Source organism: Brachyistius frenatus, unplaced genomic scaffold, assembly GCF_029030835.1.
Source record: "Brachyistius frenatus isolate BFR_SWC_R1_liver_20210118 unplaced genomic scaffold, ASM2903083v1 Contig_131, whole genome shotgun sequence".
In the NCBI taxonomy this organism is placed as follows: domain Eukaryota; kingdom Metazoa; phylum Chordata; class Actinopteri; family Embiotocidae; genus Brachyistius; species Brachyistius frenatus.
Window position 1 is genome coordinate 333261 of NW_027210730.1, and position 17243 is coordinate 350503.

The following is a 17243-nucleotide window of genomic DNA, read 5'->3' on the forward strand; positions in this document are numbered from 1 at the left end:
AAAATACAGGAATTAGAAAAAAATTGGAGTGGAATTTCTTTTGTAAAATGCTTTTAACGCAACACCCGATCAACAATGATGTGTAAAATATTCCTGTGATAATAATCCTGCTGCATGTCACAGAAATATTTTAGTTCTTATCTTTTTTTTATGTATTTATTGAACTTGGAGAACCGTGGAGATAAAAGCTCCTAAAAGGTCCTAAAAGGTCCTAGAAGCTGCGTATGTTTCCAGAACAGACCGTCTGTGACTGGAATATAGAAACAAGGACTACATCAGCTGTCAAAATAAGAGCTTTAGATGCTGTTTAATTCATGTTCATTCAACACATAGACCTGCTGGATGAAACAAACAAAGAGACGTCTCTGACAACTGGACGTGTGGACAAAACTCATTTAACATCCAGTAATTCTGCAAACGCCGTCACTTCCGGGTTTTCTGCTCGTTCTGGTGTCCCAGTTTGTTTTGGCGACAGAAGAAAAACCACTGATTGTAAATGAGTTATTTGTGTTAAAAAAAAAAAAAAAAAAAAAAGCCAGTTCTGTTTGAAAAGACGTACTTTCGACGAAAGTTTTTTGAGAAAAAAAAAATCGCAGGAATTAAAAAAAAATATTTGTAAGCTCCTACAAATATTGTGGAGATCGCAGAGATCACGATTTCCTGGAGGGACCGAGTTGTTAATTTAGTTTGGTCGGGATGAACTGCTTCTCTCTGACTGGACTTTTTCTTTTCAGTAATGGCAAATATTACCTATTCAAAAAGCATTTGATGATTATTTTGCTTAAAAAAAGGAGATTTTCTTCATAGTTTCTCAGACTTTAAAAGGTTTTTTTGTGTAAACTGGTAAAACAAACCCGTTTTAACGCTGAACTTTGTAGCCCACCCATCACCTCTAAAACTGGAAGGGAGAGACGAACAGGGTGACCTTGGTGAGGTAGCGGCCCAGCAGGGTGCTGTGCTCCAGCTCGCTCATCTCCACCTCCGCCTCCAGCGTGGCCGGACCCCCGATGGGTGTCACCAGGAGGAGGGTGCCGGTCTGCCGGCCCGAGCGCTGCACGCTGAAGTGACCGCGGCCGCGGCCGCCCGCCAGGCCGAACCGCAGCGTGTCGCCCAGCACGCGAGCCGCGGACACCCGGAAGAGGATGCGAGGGGCGGACATGTTGGACACCACAGACAGGAAGTGGAAGGAAATGGAGTTTGGTGCCTGAGTGCATGTCGTATCTCCCAGCATGCACGGGTTCCTCTCGCAGCGCCTGGAGACACGCAAAACGGGTAGAAACAGTTATTCTCGGATTTGTAAGTAAAAATTAAAAAAGGAAAGAAAGATAATGCTGTGTTGAGGAGGGAACTCAGATAATCAGATAAAGCAAAATGTGTTCATTTCAGTCTTATTTATTTTTAGCCAGTTTTTATTCCCATGACGTTGGTTAAAGGGAGTCGAGTCACCGTGTTGCTTTGTTTCAAACAACCATCATCCATCAGTGATGTCATCAACCATCAGTGATGTCATCAACCATCAGTGATGTCATCGTTGGTTTGTGAACGTTATGAATCCTCCAGTTCAGATTCTGTCCGTCACCATCTTTGCTAGTTCGGAGCGGTTTGGAGCAGGAAGTGACCATATTTGGACGAGCTGGGGGAGGAGCCAGCGGTGGATCTGACCGATCTGATCGGAAACCTGACGATACTACGTCCCGCCCACCGATAGCTGTAACCTGACTGCACCACAGGCCTGTCAATCAAACAGACACGCCCCCAAAAACAGGTCTTCTTGAATCTTCTTTTCTAATGAATGAGGGATTATTTTCAGATGGACCTCCAGAAAACTAATAAGAAGGAGTGACTTTAGCTAACAACACCGAGAGAACTGATGGACACATTTTATTCACTTTGGATTTGATGAGACAAGTTGAATGGGAGTCTATGGAGCCGGAGGCTTTTTGGAGCCGACCTCTAGTGGCACTCAGTGGTATTGCAGCTGAAGACACTTCTGGATCAGAACCATTTTACAGATCTGAAGCTACGAACTCTTTTATAAACAGTCTGTGATTTTTGAACATCCGTTGACCTTTAACAACAACTTCTCTTGTCATTGAGAAACATCAAAACTGGCCTCATCGCTGTGGCAACGGCGTCCAATGAAAGAGCTTAGGCTTCTGAATTTAGCAGTAGCATGAATGATATTCTTAGCGTCAGAAGGAACTCCCTTTCAATAAACACACGCCTTGTTTTAAAAGCAAGGTTAACTTCTTCTGATGTCATCACTATTGTCTTATAATAATTTATTGCAGGATAATTTTAACGTGACAAACATTTATCCAATTAAATGTGGTTAGCTTCAGATGCTAATGCCTCCCACCATATAGATCATACAGCTGCACTTGATGTGTTGTAGAAGCTCCTCCTTCGTCCTCCTCCTCCTCCTCCTCCATCCCCTATAATCTGTTTACCAGCTCTAAATCAGTCCGAGTGATCAGATCAAATCCTTGAATGATGTTTTGCAGATTATACGGTGCTGAAGTTTCATGTTGAGGATTTGTTTTTGACTCTGTTAATCCTACATTTGATAGATACGTGTGCAGGCAGGTTCACAGGTTTGCTGGCTGCTTCCCCAAACAACGACAAAACTAATACAGAGAGTAAACTTTGCAGTCGAATCAATGTAAAGATCCCATTTCGTCGCCTTCTCTTGGATTCGGCCTCTTTTTCTAAATGCCAGCTGCAAACTGAGATTTGTGGCTCCTTCGTCCAGATTTAGGGACAATCCAGTTTTGCCAATTACCCGCGTTGCCACCATTTGGTCTGGTCCAAAATACCAAACTGACCTTCGCACTATCCCTACCGTAGTCTACAATTATGATTCAGCTGTAAGAATAAATCACGGCTCTGAAACTGGTTTGGAGAAAACGCTGGTTGAGTGATCAGCTGATGGAGCCTCGGTTCGCCTGAGGTCAAACCTCCGTCTGAGTCGCAGCCCAGTTTGTGTCGGAGGAGAGACGTTAAATGACGGGTGGAGACAGGACGTGGTTAGACTCTTTGTTTTTTATATGTCTCTCCATCACTGTCATGGTCTCTGTTTCCTGAGGTGAGAGGTTTGTGGTGTTCGCCTCGTTTGCATTCCTCCTCTTCTTGCTGTGTTTGCTGTTTCATTGTGTTTTTTCACATTTGATTTAATTGTCGTGTATTTCGGGGCAGTAAGTGTGTTTGCTTCCACTTAATTCGTTTGTTTGTTAGCTCGCTCGTGTCTTCAGGCTCAACGGTTGACTGTTAAATTCAGACTCAGAGTTTTGTGTTGAAACTGAAATCAGTTGGTTGTTAAAAATCTGACCGAAGAGTTTCAATCTCTTTCAATTTCCTTTACGAGCTTTGTGGAAGTTGGAGGAAAAATGCAGTGTTGTGAAAATGCTGAAATTACTGTAATAACACATCACATTTTTTCTCGCACTAATTACATTTATTTAATTTGTCCAATACTTTGATTTATGGTAAAAAAAAACAACAACTGCATTTCTTACAGTCGCTTCTCTGAATCTGTTAAATGAATACTGGACTCCAAATAGCACCCATGTGCACCGTGCAGCGGACGGCGAGTGTTTCACTCTTTATATTGTGATGATGTCACAAAATTAACAATTTATTTTCTAGTGTATGGAAAGGTTTTATCAATATTAAACCTTTGTAGATTAAAATGTGTTTTTAATATGTTTGCAGTTCTCATAACAAGTTTTATCAGCCCGAAATGTGTTTCCAGGACGGAGCCAACGACGGTCTCGGATCAGGACTAGTTGGTTGAACAAGTTAAATATCCGGAGTGTTGTTTGGATTTGTTAGATAATGACACCTTACAGACCCGGTGAGGTCGACCCACGCCGGGTCTGTATGAATCCGGGTCTCTATCACTACAAAGGCAACAAACATGTGATGTAGAAGAAATGGACAGCTCAGCAGAAAACTTTGGGCAGAAAGATGGAAAGATGAGGATCTGGGTGTTATAGTCTCTCACATCGGTGACGTCTTGATGTACGAAGCGTTCTTCATGTGAGGACACTCCACCGTCACACACTGGAAACCTCCGAAGGTGTTCACACACACCTGCTCCGCTGTGCAGTTGTGAATGTGGTTTTTACACTCGTCGATGTCTGAATGGGAAAGAACAGAGATGAAAGTTACACACCTAAAATCCTCCTTAAAGATGTCATTTGTAAGAATTAAATGACATTTTTTTTAAAACCCCTCAGAGCATCAGGCAGCGACAGAGAGTCACTGTAGAGTCCAGCCAGTCTGCCATCAGTCAGGGTTACACTGAAATCTGTGACGGTGTGTTCAGACCAAACGCCAGGCAAATGATTCTCGCGGAGTGACCAAAAAAATAAAAATAAAATAAAAATAAATAAAAAAATAAAGCTGCAATACCAGCGAGTGCCACTAGAGGTCGTCTCCAAAAAGCCTCCGGCTCCATAGACTCCCATTCAACTTCTCTCATCAAATCCAAAGTGAATAAAATGTGTCCATCAGTTATCTCGGTGTTGTTAGCTAAAGTCACTCCTTCTTCTTAGTTTTCTGGAGGTCCATCTGAAAATAATCCCTCATTCATTAGAAAAGAAGATTCAAGAAGACCTGCTTTTGGGGGCGTGTCTGTTTGATTGACAGGCCTGTGGTGCAGTCAGGTTACAGCTATCGGTGGGCGGGACGTAGTATCGTCAGGTTTCCGATCAGATCGGTCAGATCCACCGCTGGCTCCTCCCCCAGCTCGTCCAAATATGGTCACTTCCTGCTCCAAAGCTCCAAACTAGCAAAGATGGTGACGGACAGAATCTGAAGTGGAGGCTTCATAACGTTCATAAACCAACGATGGGATGGATGATGACATCACTGATGGATGATGGTTGGTAACATTAGACTTAATTATCTCTGACGAAGCATCAACACTATTATTTCTAGACACACTATGGATTTAGTAAATTTTTGAACGTTTTAAACTAAACATCTTCCAGATTGTTCCTTTAACTGACGGGACGACCACTGCGCTGCCTAGCGGAGTTTCAGGTGCTCCACCCGGTGGAGTTTCGGTGGAGTTTCAGGTGCTCTACCCGGTGGAGTTTCAGGTGCTCTACCTGTGCAGCTGCGGCCTTCTGTTGCGAGGTTGTAGCCGGCTGGACAGAAGCAGTGGAAGCTGCCGGGTGTGTTGACACACTGATGGACACAGAGCTGACCCGGCTGACTGAGAGGAAACAGGTGACACTCGTCGATATCTGAAACGCAGATGCAACCGTAGGAACAGTTAGAGCAAGCTGAGGATTCTGTTTGTATTTGTTGGATGATAGTTTATGAAATATTGTAGAGTTTGACAGGCTAATCGAGCAATTTGAAGATGTCACTAAAAGATTGTCACTTCAAAGAAAAATAAATATTTCTTACCAGTGCAGATGTTGCTGTCACGGCCTGATATGGTGAAACCCACGTCGCAGGTGCAGCGGGTGGAGCCCAGGAAGTGTGTGCAGTGAGAGGGTCGGACGGAGGAGGAGAGGGAGGAGAACGTGGGTGAGGAAGAGGAGTGAGGAGAAGGTGAAGATGAAGAGGAGGAAGATGCCGACAGAGCAGCAGAAGCAAGAAAGGACGAGGATGAGGATGAGGAAGGAGCAGCCGGAGAGAAGGAAGCGCCGTCGAGACCTGCGGAGAAAGATGAAGTAAAGAAATGCTCAGCTCGCATTCACGCTTATCTTTGACTTGTAGCTGAACGTGTGACTCACGTGTGCACATGGAGCGCTGGCCGCTCCACTTCAGCGTCTCCAGACACACTCGGGTGCGTGGACCAATCAGCTCGTAGCCAGGCTTGCACAGGAAGTGGACCTCGTGGCCGACGCCAAACACTCGGCCCAGCCTGCGGCCATGAGTGGGGGGTTCTGGTTTAGCGCAGGATGCTAGGAGCAGGTGTGTTAGTTACAATCTGAGGTGACATCATCATCATATTCATCAAGTTTATCGTGACTTTTCTATTGTAAACATTTCTGCTGCTGCTGTAAAACCATATATATTCTAAGAAGAGCCAATAACAGTAATTATAAAAATAAAAAACAGTGCTGATCATTTTGTGAAAATGCAGTTTTCCTTCAGACACCTGCTGACAGCTGAGCTGCTCTGTGCAGCAGTGGTGGAGTCTCCAAAGACCATTGCGGCAGATGTTTTAACGTACAGCAAGCTCTTCTCAAGAAAAGTGAAAAAAATAAAAAGCAGACCGGGATCTCCAGATGACACTCAGGCCCGTTTTAACCAGATTAATGGTGTTTTGAGTAGAACTCAGTGGGCTGATGTGTAAAATGTTCTGCTGCATGTCAGGTGATGCATCGGAAATGTGGATCATTTAACTCAAAACAAACAATGTTGAAGAGTGAGCATAAGTAAACTATGCACACTTAAATCTCCCGATGCAACTCATTTATTAACAACGTTGCTAAAGACCAGGGTGCTCAAAATGTCCCTGTTGTTGCTGTTTTAGTAAATGAATTGCATCGGGAGCATCATTTACTTTCATATCATTAATTTAAAGGGCTTAAGCTGTGTTTAAATTGTTCAAACCTTTTTTTCATGATTAACTGAATCAGAAGGTGGCGTTCAAAACTTAGAGTTTTAATTATTTATGTAAGTGTGATTAAATATGTACATCCACTAAACCTGTCTGGGTAGGTCTGATAAGTCTGTTAAAGTGCCCTCGTTCCGCTGCGCTGCACTGAGACCTGGTTTCAGCTACCGGATGTGCAAACATGATTTCACCTCAAAATTGACACCATAATTTGCCCTGCACGAGCACATCTTTACCAACACACTGCATCCATCTGGGAGCAGCAGGGTTCATATTGAGACACAAAAATAACAACTCGAGGCCAGCGCGGAAAAAAAAAGCTGCTTACGCTGGACTAAAAATACAAACGTGTGGATCGGCACGCCGACCAGATTTGCGTCCCTCACCGTTTTTGCCCGTTTTAAAGATGGCCATCGTGGTGTTGTGTAGAGCAGTTATCTTCTTCCTGAGCGAGCGCACGCCTTGCTGGTACGACGCTTCGTGGACCGCCAACATCTTCTCCACCTGTCGCAGCGAGTTCAGCAGATCGTGGGTGGACGGACACTCCTGCGGGCGGGACGAGGAAAGGTCAGAGGTCAGACTGCAACTGCAACAACATGAGATCATCTCTCCTTTAGTCAATTTGGGCTTTTTTTTAACTCATTAAAAGAAACACATCACACTCAGAAGCCCAGGGCAGGTGTTAACCATGTTAACCATCTTTAACATTAAACATACTGCTGTCTATTTAATAATATAAAAAAAGACAGATTCTATTTTTAAAAGTAAAAGTTTTATCATCCTCATTGGACACACGTCATTTCCCTGAAGAAAAGAACTCCAGCAGACTTTAACTCCTGTCTGTCTGCAGTGTTTCAGGTGCGAGGTCTATACATAGAGGTGAAGTTTTCAGAGCTGCAGTAACACGTGGGTGAAGATTGGACCAGCGCCGGCCGCTGACCTCACACCGATGGCTCAAACGCAGCTCGATGCGCTGCAGCGGCCACATAATCAACCTCCTGAGCGATGGAGGCGTTTCTCTCTGGTCGGCTGTCGGCAGTGACCCAGAAGGAGGAGGGTGAACTTGAGCTCTGCATGTCAGACTGCAGTCACCGCCAACCGGGACATTTGTCAGGTAAACATATCATCTGCAATATGTTCTATAAACAAACTCAACTATGTTTTGAGAAAATGAGTCTCCTTGGTGATCCTGACATCATCATTCTATATCGGCTGTTTAGATGAAACTGCCACATAAATTATGATAATATATATTCTTATCTTTAACTGCCCTGGCCTTCTAATATTATTTTACTCACAGACATTATTTTTTTCTAACTTTTATTTCACCAGGAAACTTACAGACTAAAAACTGCAAACATGACAAACTGTCACAAGATCAGAATGAAACAAAAAGTTAAGAAACTGATCTGTGAAATTGCCAAATTAAATTTCCATTAAGAGTCATGTTAAAGATCTGGTCATATGCAACCTAAAAAACACATATTTATAACATAATAGTTTTTCTGCCACTATTTGCTAAATGCTTGCCTCCATTTGTGATTATTAGGCTATTACCAAAATAATTTTGCACTTCCTTTTTAGAAATTGTTCTTAAATTAACAACTAAAACTTTTTTATATGCCACTTTTCAGACAAGCAAATAAAAGTGATTTACAGAGGAATGGAAATACATTGAAAATAAAAAGTAAAGAAGGCAGTTTAAAGTGCTTTCGAGGTGTAGATGGTGATGCTGAGGGCTTGGTCATAAGATTAGATAAATTTAAATGAATACATTCAGAAATAAGTCAATAAATCTTGTCACATGTTTTAACTTGTCTTTTAACCCCATAAAAAAAGAAGCAACAGATCAAATCCAATCAAAATAGTCTTTTTTCTTATATTGTTCCATTAAAAGTATATTTGCGACACAAGGAGTTGAATATATGTTAAACATACTGTTTATATATGCTAGTAGTCATTCATTCAACATTATAATTTCTGCAGACTCACCTGGGCAGAAGAAATTGAGGCCTGATGAAGACTCATCATAAACACAACGACCCCGACAGCCTTCATCCTGGACAGAAGCTCCATCCTCATCCTGGTGAACGCTCTCCAGATGAACTGTCAGCGGTCAGGAGATCAGCTCTGTGCATTCAGCTCCTCCTCTGCTGCTCCTCCTCTGCTGCTCCTCTAAAACTGAACCATCTCCTCTCCTGTCGCTTCTTTTCAAGGGCACTTGCCAAAAATTCTCCTCCAGTCGCTCACAGCCCTTCTTCTCCACCTCCAACTGGCTGTCAGACATCTGGGAGGTGGGAGCTGATGAAGGAGGTGGTGGATGAGGCCACATCTTAAACATGCTTTCGCTTCTTTCTTTTTTTTTTATCCATCAGCATCCTCAGAAATAGACTCAAATTATAAGAAGTCAGCTGGCAGTGTTTTTAATCATCATACTTTGGTGACTATTTCAAATTCACTCTTCATCTCAGGAATGTGACTTATGCTCCAATTACAGCAAGTCCTCCTTTTCTTTTGAAATCCTAAACCTGCTGTGTTCCTGGATAATGCCGTGTGGTTCCTAAATGACAAGGCAGCCATGTCTCAGTTAGTAGCTGATAGCTCCGCCTCTTCCGGAGCCTCACAGAAAGAGAGCTGCAGGGATTTTGGAGGAAACATTACAGAAGACCCTGAAATCACACAGCAGCTGCTACAAGTCCAACCTTTAACTCATATTAGTCACATACTGTATAAAGTATGATAATAGAGTTTGAATGCACACTATGATCTCCTGTATGAAGCTTACAGCAACTGAATACTTGAAAATCCCAAAAAGAAAAAACACAGCTCCTTTTGGAAGAATAAAGTTTCAGTGAAAGTACTTTAAAAGATGAAAACTTCTCCAAACTTTGACAATCTCCATCAAATAAGACCCTAAATGTTTGTTGAAGAATCTTCTGCAAAAGGAATCTTTTTGTCAGATTTGACTTTGTCCTTGAAAGTCTGTTGAAGATTGTTTTGCTTTTGGAAAAAGAAACAGGATCATGAGAATTATTTACTCTGATGCATTAACACACGTGAGTTAGGCCATTTAATTAATGATTGGAAAGTAAATGATTCACACTCAAAGCTCCCGATGCAATTTATTTACACCACAACATCAGTTTATTTATTAACACCACAACATCAGTTTATTTATTAACATCACAACATCAGTTTATTTATTAACATCACAACATCAGTTTATTTATTAACACCATAACATCAGTTTATTTATTAACACCACAACATCAGTGATGTTTGCAGCACATTGTTCTTCATCAGTGTCGTTGATAAATTAATTGCATCGGGAGCATTAAGTGTGAATAATTTACTCCCGCTCGCTCTCCAATATTATTGTAGAACCTGATTTCTCCAAATTTGCTGAGTGTTCTTTATTCACTTTGACATGTAATTAATGAGGAAATAGCAAAGTTATGAGTTAAATTATTAATATTTCCGAATGCATCATATGATTACATCACATTAATAAAGCACCATACTACAGTGGTGACTCTGCATTGTTTTTAAATGAACACTTCGATGTCCGGCCGTTGATTTCAACAACAATAATTTCCGTATGCAGTAAAAATTAACTCTGCACTCGGATAATTTATTACATGATCAATTTATTTGATATTATTTTGGTCTTTTGAATATCTTTGCATCCTCGAAAAGTTTTTAATGAGCTACACAGAGAAAAGTATATTCCAAAATATTGGAATTTGAAATTTTTAACATTTTATTTTTACAATTTTCTACACTTCAACACTGTGGTGACTGTTAATAAAGTCACTCGCAGCAGCTGGCAGCTCCTTATCACAGTTTACTTTCATCAGGCTTCATTTCATTATTTGTAACCAGCTGTATGAACAGAACCACATTAAGCGTCCGAGCCAAAGGATCATTTATCAGTTTTATGACACTGAGTGAATTTCACTGTTCAGACCACTCAGGAAATCAGTTGTAAACTGTTATTTAGACTCTGACAATTTCCTGAAATGAGTATAAACTCTGAAAACAAATTGCATTTAGTAGATATAAATAGAAAGATTACATTTGGGACATTTCCACCAGGTGGTTTCATCAGGTTCTGCTGGTAGTTTAGTCATCACTTAATATTTCTTGGTTAGTAAAAATGTTGACAAATCAGTTTGGGCAAAGTGAGTTAAAAGCTCAAAATTTAAACATTAAACTGGTTCAGAATTGATTCAGATTATCTGTTAAATAGTTTGATATTATGAAATAATATGATTGAGATTTGTAGCTAAATCAGTTGACCACGCTTTAATGAATAAATCAGTTTCATAGATCCTGTTTTGGAATTTAGTTTTTTGGGGGGTTTAAAAATGCTTGGTTTAGTTTAGTCTATCAAATCTTTGCCAGAAACAATAAAACAGTTTGATTTAGTTCACAGTTTGATCAAACCATTTTTTTTTTTAGGTTAACAAATTGATTAGTTTAACAGTTAAATTTTTGGAGATAATTCAATTCAATTTAATTTATTTATATAGTGCTAAATCACAACACAGGTTATTTCATGGCACTTAACACATTAAAGTCCTTACAGCAGAACTTCCCTTTAACAGGAAGAAACCTCCGACAGAACCAGGATCAGAGGTGGGCGGAGCATCTGTTAACAGAACCAGGATCAGAGGTGGGCGGAGCATCTGTTAACAGAACCAGGAGCAGAGGTGGGCGGAGCATCTGCCTCGACCAATTGGGGTGAGAGGAGAGCAGAGAGAGAAAAGGACAGCATAGAGATAGAAGAGAAGAACTGTTGGTGGAGACGACAAGCGCAGAGCAGAGACATGCAGCTCCATGACGGGACATCTGGAAAAGAAAGAACAGAAACTACACAAGTGAAGGAACTGAATGGAGACAACAGATAATAATAAGAAACTATGGGAGAGAAGAAGCATGAAGTTGATGAGATGTGATGGTGAGATGAGTTATAGAGCGTTAAAGAGTGAGAGGAAAGAAGCTCAGTGTATAAGGAGGCAGCCTCAGCCTGTAACAGCATCACTGCAGGATGGTTCAGGTTCACCTGAGATGAAGATGAAGAGAAGCTAAAACTGGAGAAATATGCTCTCTAAATCCCGTCAGTCCTCTCGCTGCAGCATTTTGGATCAGTTGCAGGTTTTTAATGAGTAATTTGGACATCCTAACAACAAGGAATTACAATAATCTAGTCTAGAAGTAACAAACGCATGAATTTGTTTTTCTGCGTCACGCTGAGGAAGGATTTTCCTGATTTTATTAATATTACGTGGATGAAAGAAGGCAGTTCTGGAGATTTGCTTTATCTGGTGTCTAAAGGACAAATCCTCATCAAAAATGGCTCCAAGGTTCCTCAGTGGTGCTGGAGGCCAAGGTTCCTCACAGTGGTGCTGGAGGCCAAGGTTCCTCACAGTGGTGCTGGAGGCCAAGATAACGTCATCCAGAGTAACTAAGTGATTAGAGAAAGAGTTTCTGAGGTGTTTAGGACCAAGGTCAAAGGTCAGGTTTGGTTTGACTTATCTGTGTTTCACCAACTTTGGTCAACATCACTCTTAATCTCGCTTCAATCAGAAATATTTCAATCAAACTCAGATGAAAGGAATCTGGAGTCTGACGCCAAACAACCACAGTGTTAGAAAATAAACACAAATATGGCTTAATAGAAATATCTAAAAGAAATGTGGGTTATAAACATGAGAACTGATGACCAGGCAGGTAAAGAGACCGCCAGCAAGAGGAATCAAAATCAAGCAGCAAAGAAAGATCATGCAAATAATTCAAGGTTGCATTAAAAAAAAAAAAAAAAAAATCGAAACAACTCGTCTATGTTTTAATTCAATCAGTGGAGCCTCGTGTGAAGAAGCACAACCATGAAGTGGATCACATGTTGTTGACTGAAGGAAAGCTGCTGGTTTTAATGATTCATTAAAAACAAGACCTTTGCTCGGTCAGTGTCCATGAACGGTCAGCATGGTCACGGATGGAACAAACTGGTGGGCGTGGCCTCGGATGGAACAAACTGGTGGGCGTGGCCTCGGATGGAACAAACTGGTGGGCGTGGCCTCGGATGGAACAAACAAACCAGTTGCAGAAGTTTTGGGGACTAAATGAAGTGGATGCAGCTGAGCGGAGCGTTCACACACACACACACACACGCACGCACGCACAGGTAAGACTTCTCTTACAACTAACTCACTGTCACTTTAATTTATTTATTATTATTTAATTTAGTTTATTTTTGATGTCTACGAGGTTTCACCAGTATGTGAGTGTCCTGCAGCTGTTTCCAGAAAACAGATTTCACACTTTTAGCACAAGGTTTGGCTTCATTCATCTGAGGTTAATACCTGAGCTCTATCTCGGATCGTTTTAAGCTTTTTTCTATTTTTTATGGTTTTTAGGCTGAATTTACATGTTGTTGTTTACTCATACAGTTCAGTACAGCTTGGGACCCCATGTGAGGTCATATGGTGGCGTTTTGGCTGAAGGTTCTTTTATTTAACTGAGAATCTGCTGCTGAATTTATTCCTGTGACACGATTCAAACTTGTGCATTAATTTAATACTAATTTTGATCATTTTGTCTGTTTATGTGATGAATGCTGCTGCTCCTGTTTTCCTCTTTGTTACTGTTCTTAAAAGAAACTGTTTTTTGGTGGTTTTGGTATGAACATGTTGCATTTTTTTTTTTATACTCAAATATTAATTTGAATGCCTTGTCAGTAGGAATATTGGTTTTGTGTAATTCACAGTACACAGTCAGTCATGTGTCAGAGGGTCTCCTCATCTGATAAAACCCGCTGTGTCAGCACAAAGGCAGCAGCAGCTGATGGGGGAGGGGGGGGCAGGATGCATTTAAATTACAGTGAACAGGACTCCTGAGTGACGTGATGACCCATTTCCACTGATTCACAGAAACTGAGACGTTCGGGGGAGTTTTGATGTTTTGCAGAACAGATCCGCTGCCATCAGTTTGAAAGTTAGAAGAAAGTCCAATGATGCATTTTGTATTGATGTCTGAGGACATTTCTGGTTATGATGAGAAGGTAAAGCAAGTTTATTTGTCTCACACCGTTCAACAATCAGGCAACAAGACATAAGATGTATTAAGACTCTAAAACAACACAACAATATAGAACAATGGAAATGGATCAAATACCAGTCAAATATAAATGGATGTGGAAAATAAGGAGAACATAAATTAGTGCAAAATATGAATAAATAGTCCCGATTTATATCTTTAAGTGGATAAATGATTTGATTCCTGGTCTTAATGAGGACTCTGAATCATCTGCATCTCTTGGAGACACCTGTGAAGTCAGAGCTCACCTGTCCTCACCTGTGCATCCGACCATGGAGTCCAGCCCTCTGACCACTCATGTGCTGAACACCGGCGACGGTGTCCCCGGCGCCAAGATGGCCGTCAGCCTGCACCGACTGAACTCCACGCTGATGATCTGGTCCATGCTGAGTGTCGGGTAGGCTTTGAGTGAATTTTATATTTATGACGTCATTACACTTCAAAATGTAGTTTTATGGGTTTTTAAATCACTTCAATGCTGTTTTATCTTTCTTTGAGCATAAAATAATCAGTTGCTGTGATTTATATTTTCCCGGTATATCAAGTTTTAATTCATATTAAATATTTTGTCAAAAGTCAGTGACAAGCGGCAACCATCAGTGATGTCATCAACCATCAGTGATGTCATCAACCATCAGTGATGTCATCGTTGGTTTGTGAACGTTATGAATCCTCCAGTTCAGATTCTGTCCGTCACCATCTTGTTAGTTCGGAGCGGTTTGGAGCAGGAAGTGACCATATTTGGATGAGCTGGGGGAGGAGTCAGCGGTGGATCTTATTGAATTGAATTGAATTTTATTTATATAGCGCCAAATCACAACACAGGTTATTTCATGGCACTTAACACATTAAAGTCTTTACAGCAAGACTTTACAATATTATACAGAGAAACACAACAATTCAACAATTCAACAATTCCCACATAAGCTAGGAGGGAAAAACTCCTCTTTAAGGGAGAAAAACCTCCAACAGAGGGAAGAAAAACTCCCTTTAACAGGAAGAAACCTCCGACAGAACCAGGATCAGAGGTGGGCGGGGCATCTGTTAACAGAACCAGGATCAGAGGTGGGCGGAGCATCTGTTAACAGAACCAGGCTCAGAGGTGGGCGGAGCATCTGTTAACAGAACCAGGATCAGAGGTGGGCGGAGCATCTGTTAACAGAACCAGGATCAGAGGTGGGTGGAGCATCTGTTAACAGAACCAGGATCAGAGGTGGGCGGAGCATCTGCCTCTACCGGTTGGGGTGAGAGGAGGGCAGAGAGAGAAAAGGACAGCATAGAGATAGAAGAGAATCTCTGACCGATCTGATGGGAAACTTGACAATACTACGTCCCGCCCACCGATAGCTGTAACCTGACTGCACCACAGGCCTGTCAATCAAACAGACACGCCCCCAAAAACAGGTCTTCTTGAATCTTCTTTTCTAATGAATGAGGGATTATTTTCAGATGGACCTCCAGAAAACTAATAAGAAGGAGTGACTTTAGCTAACAACACCGAGATAACTGGTGGACACATTTTATTCACTTTGGATTTGATGAGAGAAGTTGAATGGGAGTCTATGGAGCCGGAGGCTTTTTGGAGCCGACCTCTAGTGGCACTCGCTGGTATTGCAGCTGAAGACACTTCTGCATCGGAACCATTTTACAGACCTGAAGCTACGAACTCTTTTATGTCTGTGGTCAGTCGACCAAGAACCAAGATGGTAAACAGAACTAAAGGGAAGCAAGGAAGAGTTTTTCTTTATTACGAATAAAGTAGAAGTTGAAGAAGACTTTCACTTTATTCCTGATTTTTAGGACAACGAATGAAGATGGCCGCTGCCCAGGACTCATCAGCAGAGACGCTTTCACCCCCGGCATGTACAAGCTGCGCTTTGAGACCGGTTCGTACTGGGAGAGTCTGGGTCAGACCTCCTTCTACCCCTACGTGGAGGTGAGACTCCGTGGCTGGAAACCTGTATTCACCTCCATCAGGGTGTCATTAACATTCAGTATGTTTAGGATCATTAAAGTAATTCGACACCTTTATATGTGTTTGATGATTATAGAATCCATTTTTCAGCATTTGGACAATAAATACAGAAAATAAGAAATGATTGATTAATTAATACATGACATGAAGTCACTAAGTATTGAATCAATCAGGTCATCAAAGACTCATTGAAAGATTTTTACAAATAAATACATAATATTTCATAATAGCTGATTCTGGAAACCCTTCCGCTGTGACCACTGATCACCACAAGGTGGCGCCAAATCAGACAAAACAAACGAGCCTATGTGAGTTTGAGAATTTGTATCAATGATCCTTGTTGTCATTAGTTATATATAGTCAGTTATATTAAAGATACCACAGCATCATCACAACAACATTTTAAAGACATGTGACATCACAGAAATCTGAGACTTTGGATTTCTTTTCTTTTCATCGTTTATCACAATATTTGCTTCCATTTTAGAAATGAAAAGAGTATTCCTGTGATAAGTACTGGTTGTTGTTGTTTTTTTTGTTGTTTTTTTACTACCATTACCTTTGTGTGTGTTTCCAGGTTGTGTTCACCATCAAGGACCTGGACCAGAGGTTTCACCTCCCTCTGCTGATGAGTCGCTTCTCCTACAGCACCTACAGAGGAAGCTGAGCGGACCGAGCCCACAGACCAAGTCCACTCACGTTTTCCTCTTTTCATCGTTGACCCAGTCTGTGTTTTAGGTTTCAGTTACTGAACGTTGATTATGATGATGATTATGAAATATGTTTTCATATTTATAAATGTATCCCGTTGTTGTGATGTCATTACGTATCAATGTCATGTCGGCAACATCTTTCACTTTGGTCTGTTAACGGTCAAGTGAACTGGGTTCAAGCCTGCATATTAAATTTAACTTTATGACCTCTGGATTTGATGCTTCATGTTATTTATTTATTATTTATTTAGTAAACCTAATTATTCTCTGAAAAAAGTACAAAGGCAAACCTGATTATTTATTTATTTCTCAATATTACCGACAGTTTCAGTATTTCACTCTGAATCAACTGAAAGTAAATTTTAATTTTTCTATTTGAGTTATTCTACTGTAGTTATTTGTTCGATCATTTTCAGCAGACACATTAAATGTTTGCTGCTTTCAACTTCTTCACTGTAAAGATTTCCTGATTTCTTTTGTCTCATAGTAAGTTAAACATGAATGTTTTTTGTAGTTGTTATTACTTTTTTTTTTTTTTTTTACCGTTGATCAAACAATATAAACAATTTAAAGACGTCAGCAAGCATCTTGGAAATATTTTTCACTTTTTCTAAGATGAAACTGAAAAGTTTCATTAAAACACTTTTAAAGCAGACATAATTGTCATTTCAGAAAAAAATAATAATATTATATTTGCATAGATTTCTTCAGTTACACATATTTTCAAAACTTTAATCTTATTAAACCATGAAGTTTTATATAAAACGATGACTGTCACGCTGCGTCATGTTTGGCTGCGTCCCAAATCGCTCACTCTGCCCACGTGGTGCGCTGCGCTCTTCTCAGTGTGACGTAAAGCGCGTGCAGTAGGGAGCGA

The 17243-nt window shown here is 40.9% G+C and overlaps 2 protein-coding genes across 3 annotated transcripts in view; one reads left to right on the top strand and one right to left on the bottom strand.

Annotated features, from left to right (window-relative positions):
• Nucleotides 1-892: 892 nt before the first annotated feature.
• LOC138630266 (fibulin-7-like) lies at nt 893-8638 on the bottom strand. The gene is made up of 7 exons (XM_069714495.1): nt 8573-8638; nt 6976-7126; nt 5751-5921; nt 5419-5670; nt 5115-5252; nt 4004-4139; nt 893-1253 (listed from the first exon to the last, which is right to left on the bottom strand). The coding sequence occupies exons 1-7, from the start codon at nt 8636-8638 to the stop codon at nt 893-895; spliced, it is 1275 nt and encodes a 424-aa protein (XP_069570596.1).
• A 4146-nt stretch (nt 8639-12784) lies between these two features.
• Nucleotides 12785-17243, top strand: part of LOC138630290 (5-hydroxyisourate hydrolase-like) — a 62760-nt gene continuing 58301 nt past the window's right edge. Inside the window, exons 1-3 of one of the 2 annotated variants that reach the window (XM_069714534.1) lie at nt 13203-14075; nt 15479-15614; nt 16231-16580. In XM_069714534.1, coding sequence (XP_069570635.1) covers nt 13951-14075; nt 15479-15614; nt 16231-16320 — 351 coding nt within the window. In that variant the 5' untranslated portion in view covers nt 13203-13950 and the 3' untranslated portion in view covers nt 16321-16580. Of the gene's footprint in view, nt 14076-15478; nt 15615-16230; nt 16581-17243 lie in introns of those variants that run through there. The other variant, XM_069714535.1, reaches the window with a different exon arrangement.

What these genes read in the sequence shown, in the direction of transcription:
- LOC138630266 (XM_069714495.1), bottom strand. Translation starts at nt 8,638, where the DNA reads ATGAAGGCTGTCGGGGTCGTTGTGTTTATGATGAGTCTTCATCAGGCC. An exon ending in CCAGCGCTCCATGTGCACAC is followed by an intron (nt 5,671 to 5,750) that starts GTGAGTCACACG and finishes CTTTCTCCGCAG; the next exon opens with GTCTCGACGGCGCTTCCTTC. An exon ending in TGACAGCAACATCTGCACTG is followed by an intron (nt 5,253 to 5,418) that starts GTAAGAAATATT and finishes TCTGCGTTTCAG; the next exon opens with ATATCGACGAGTGTCACCTG.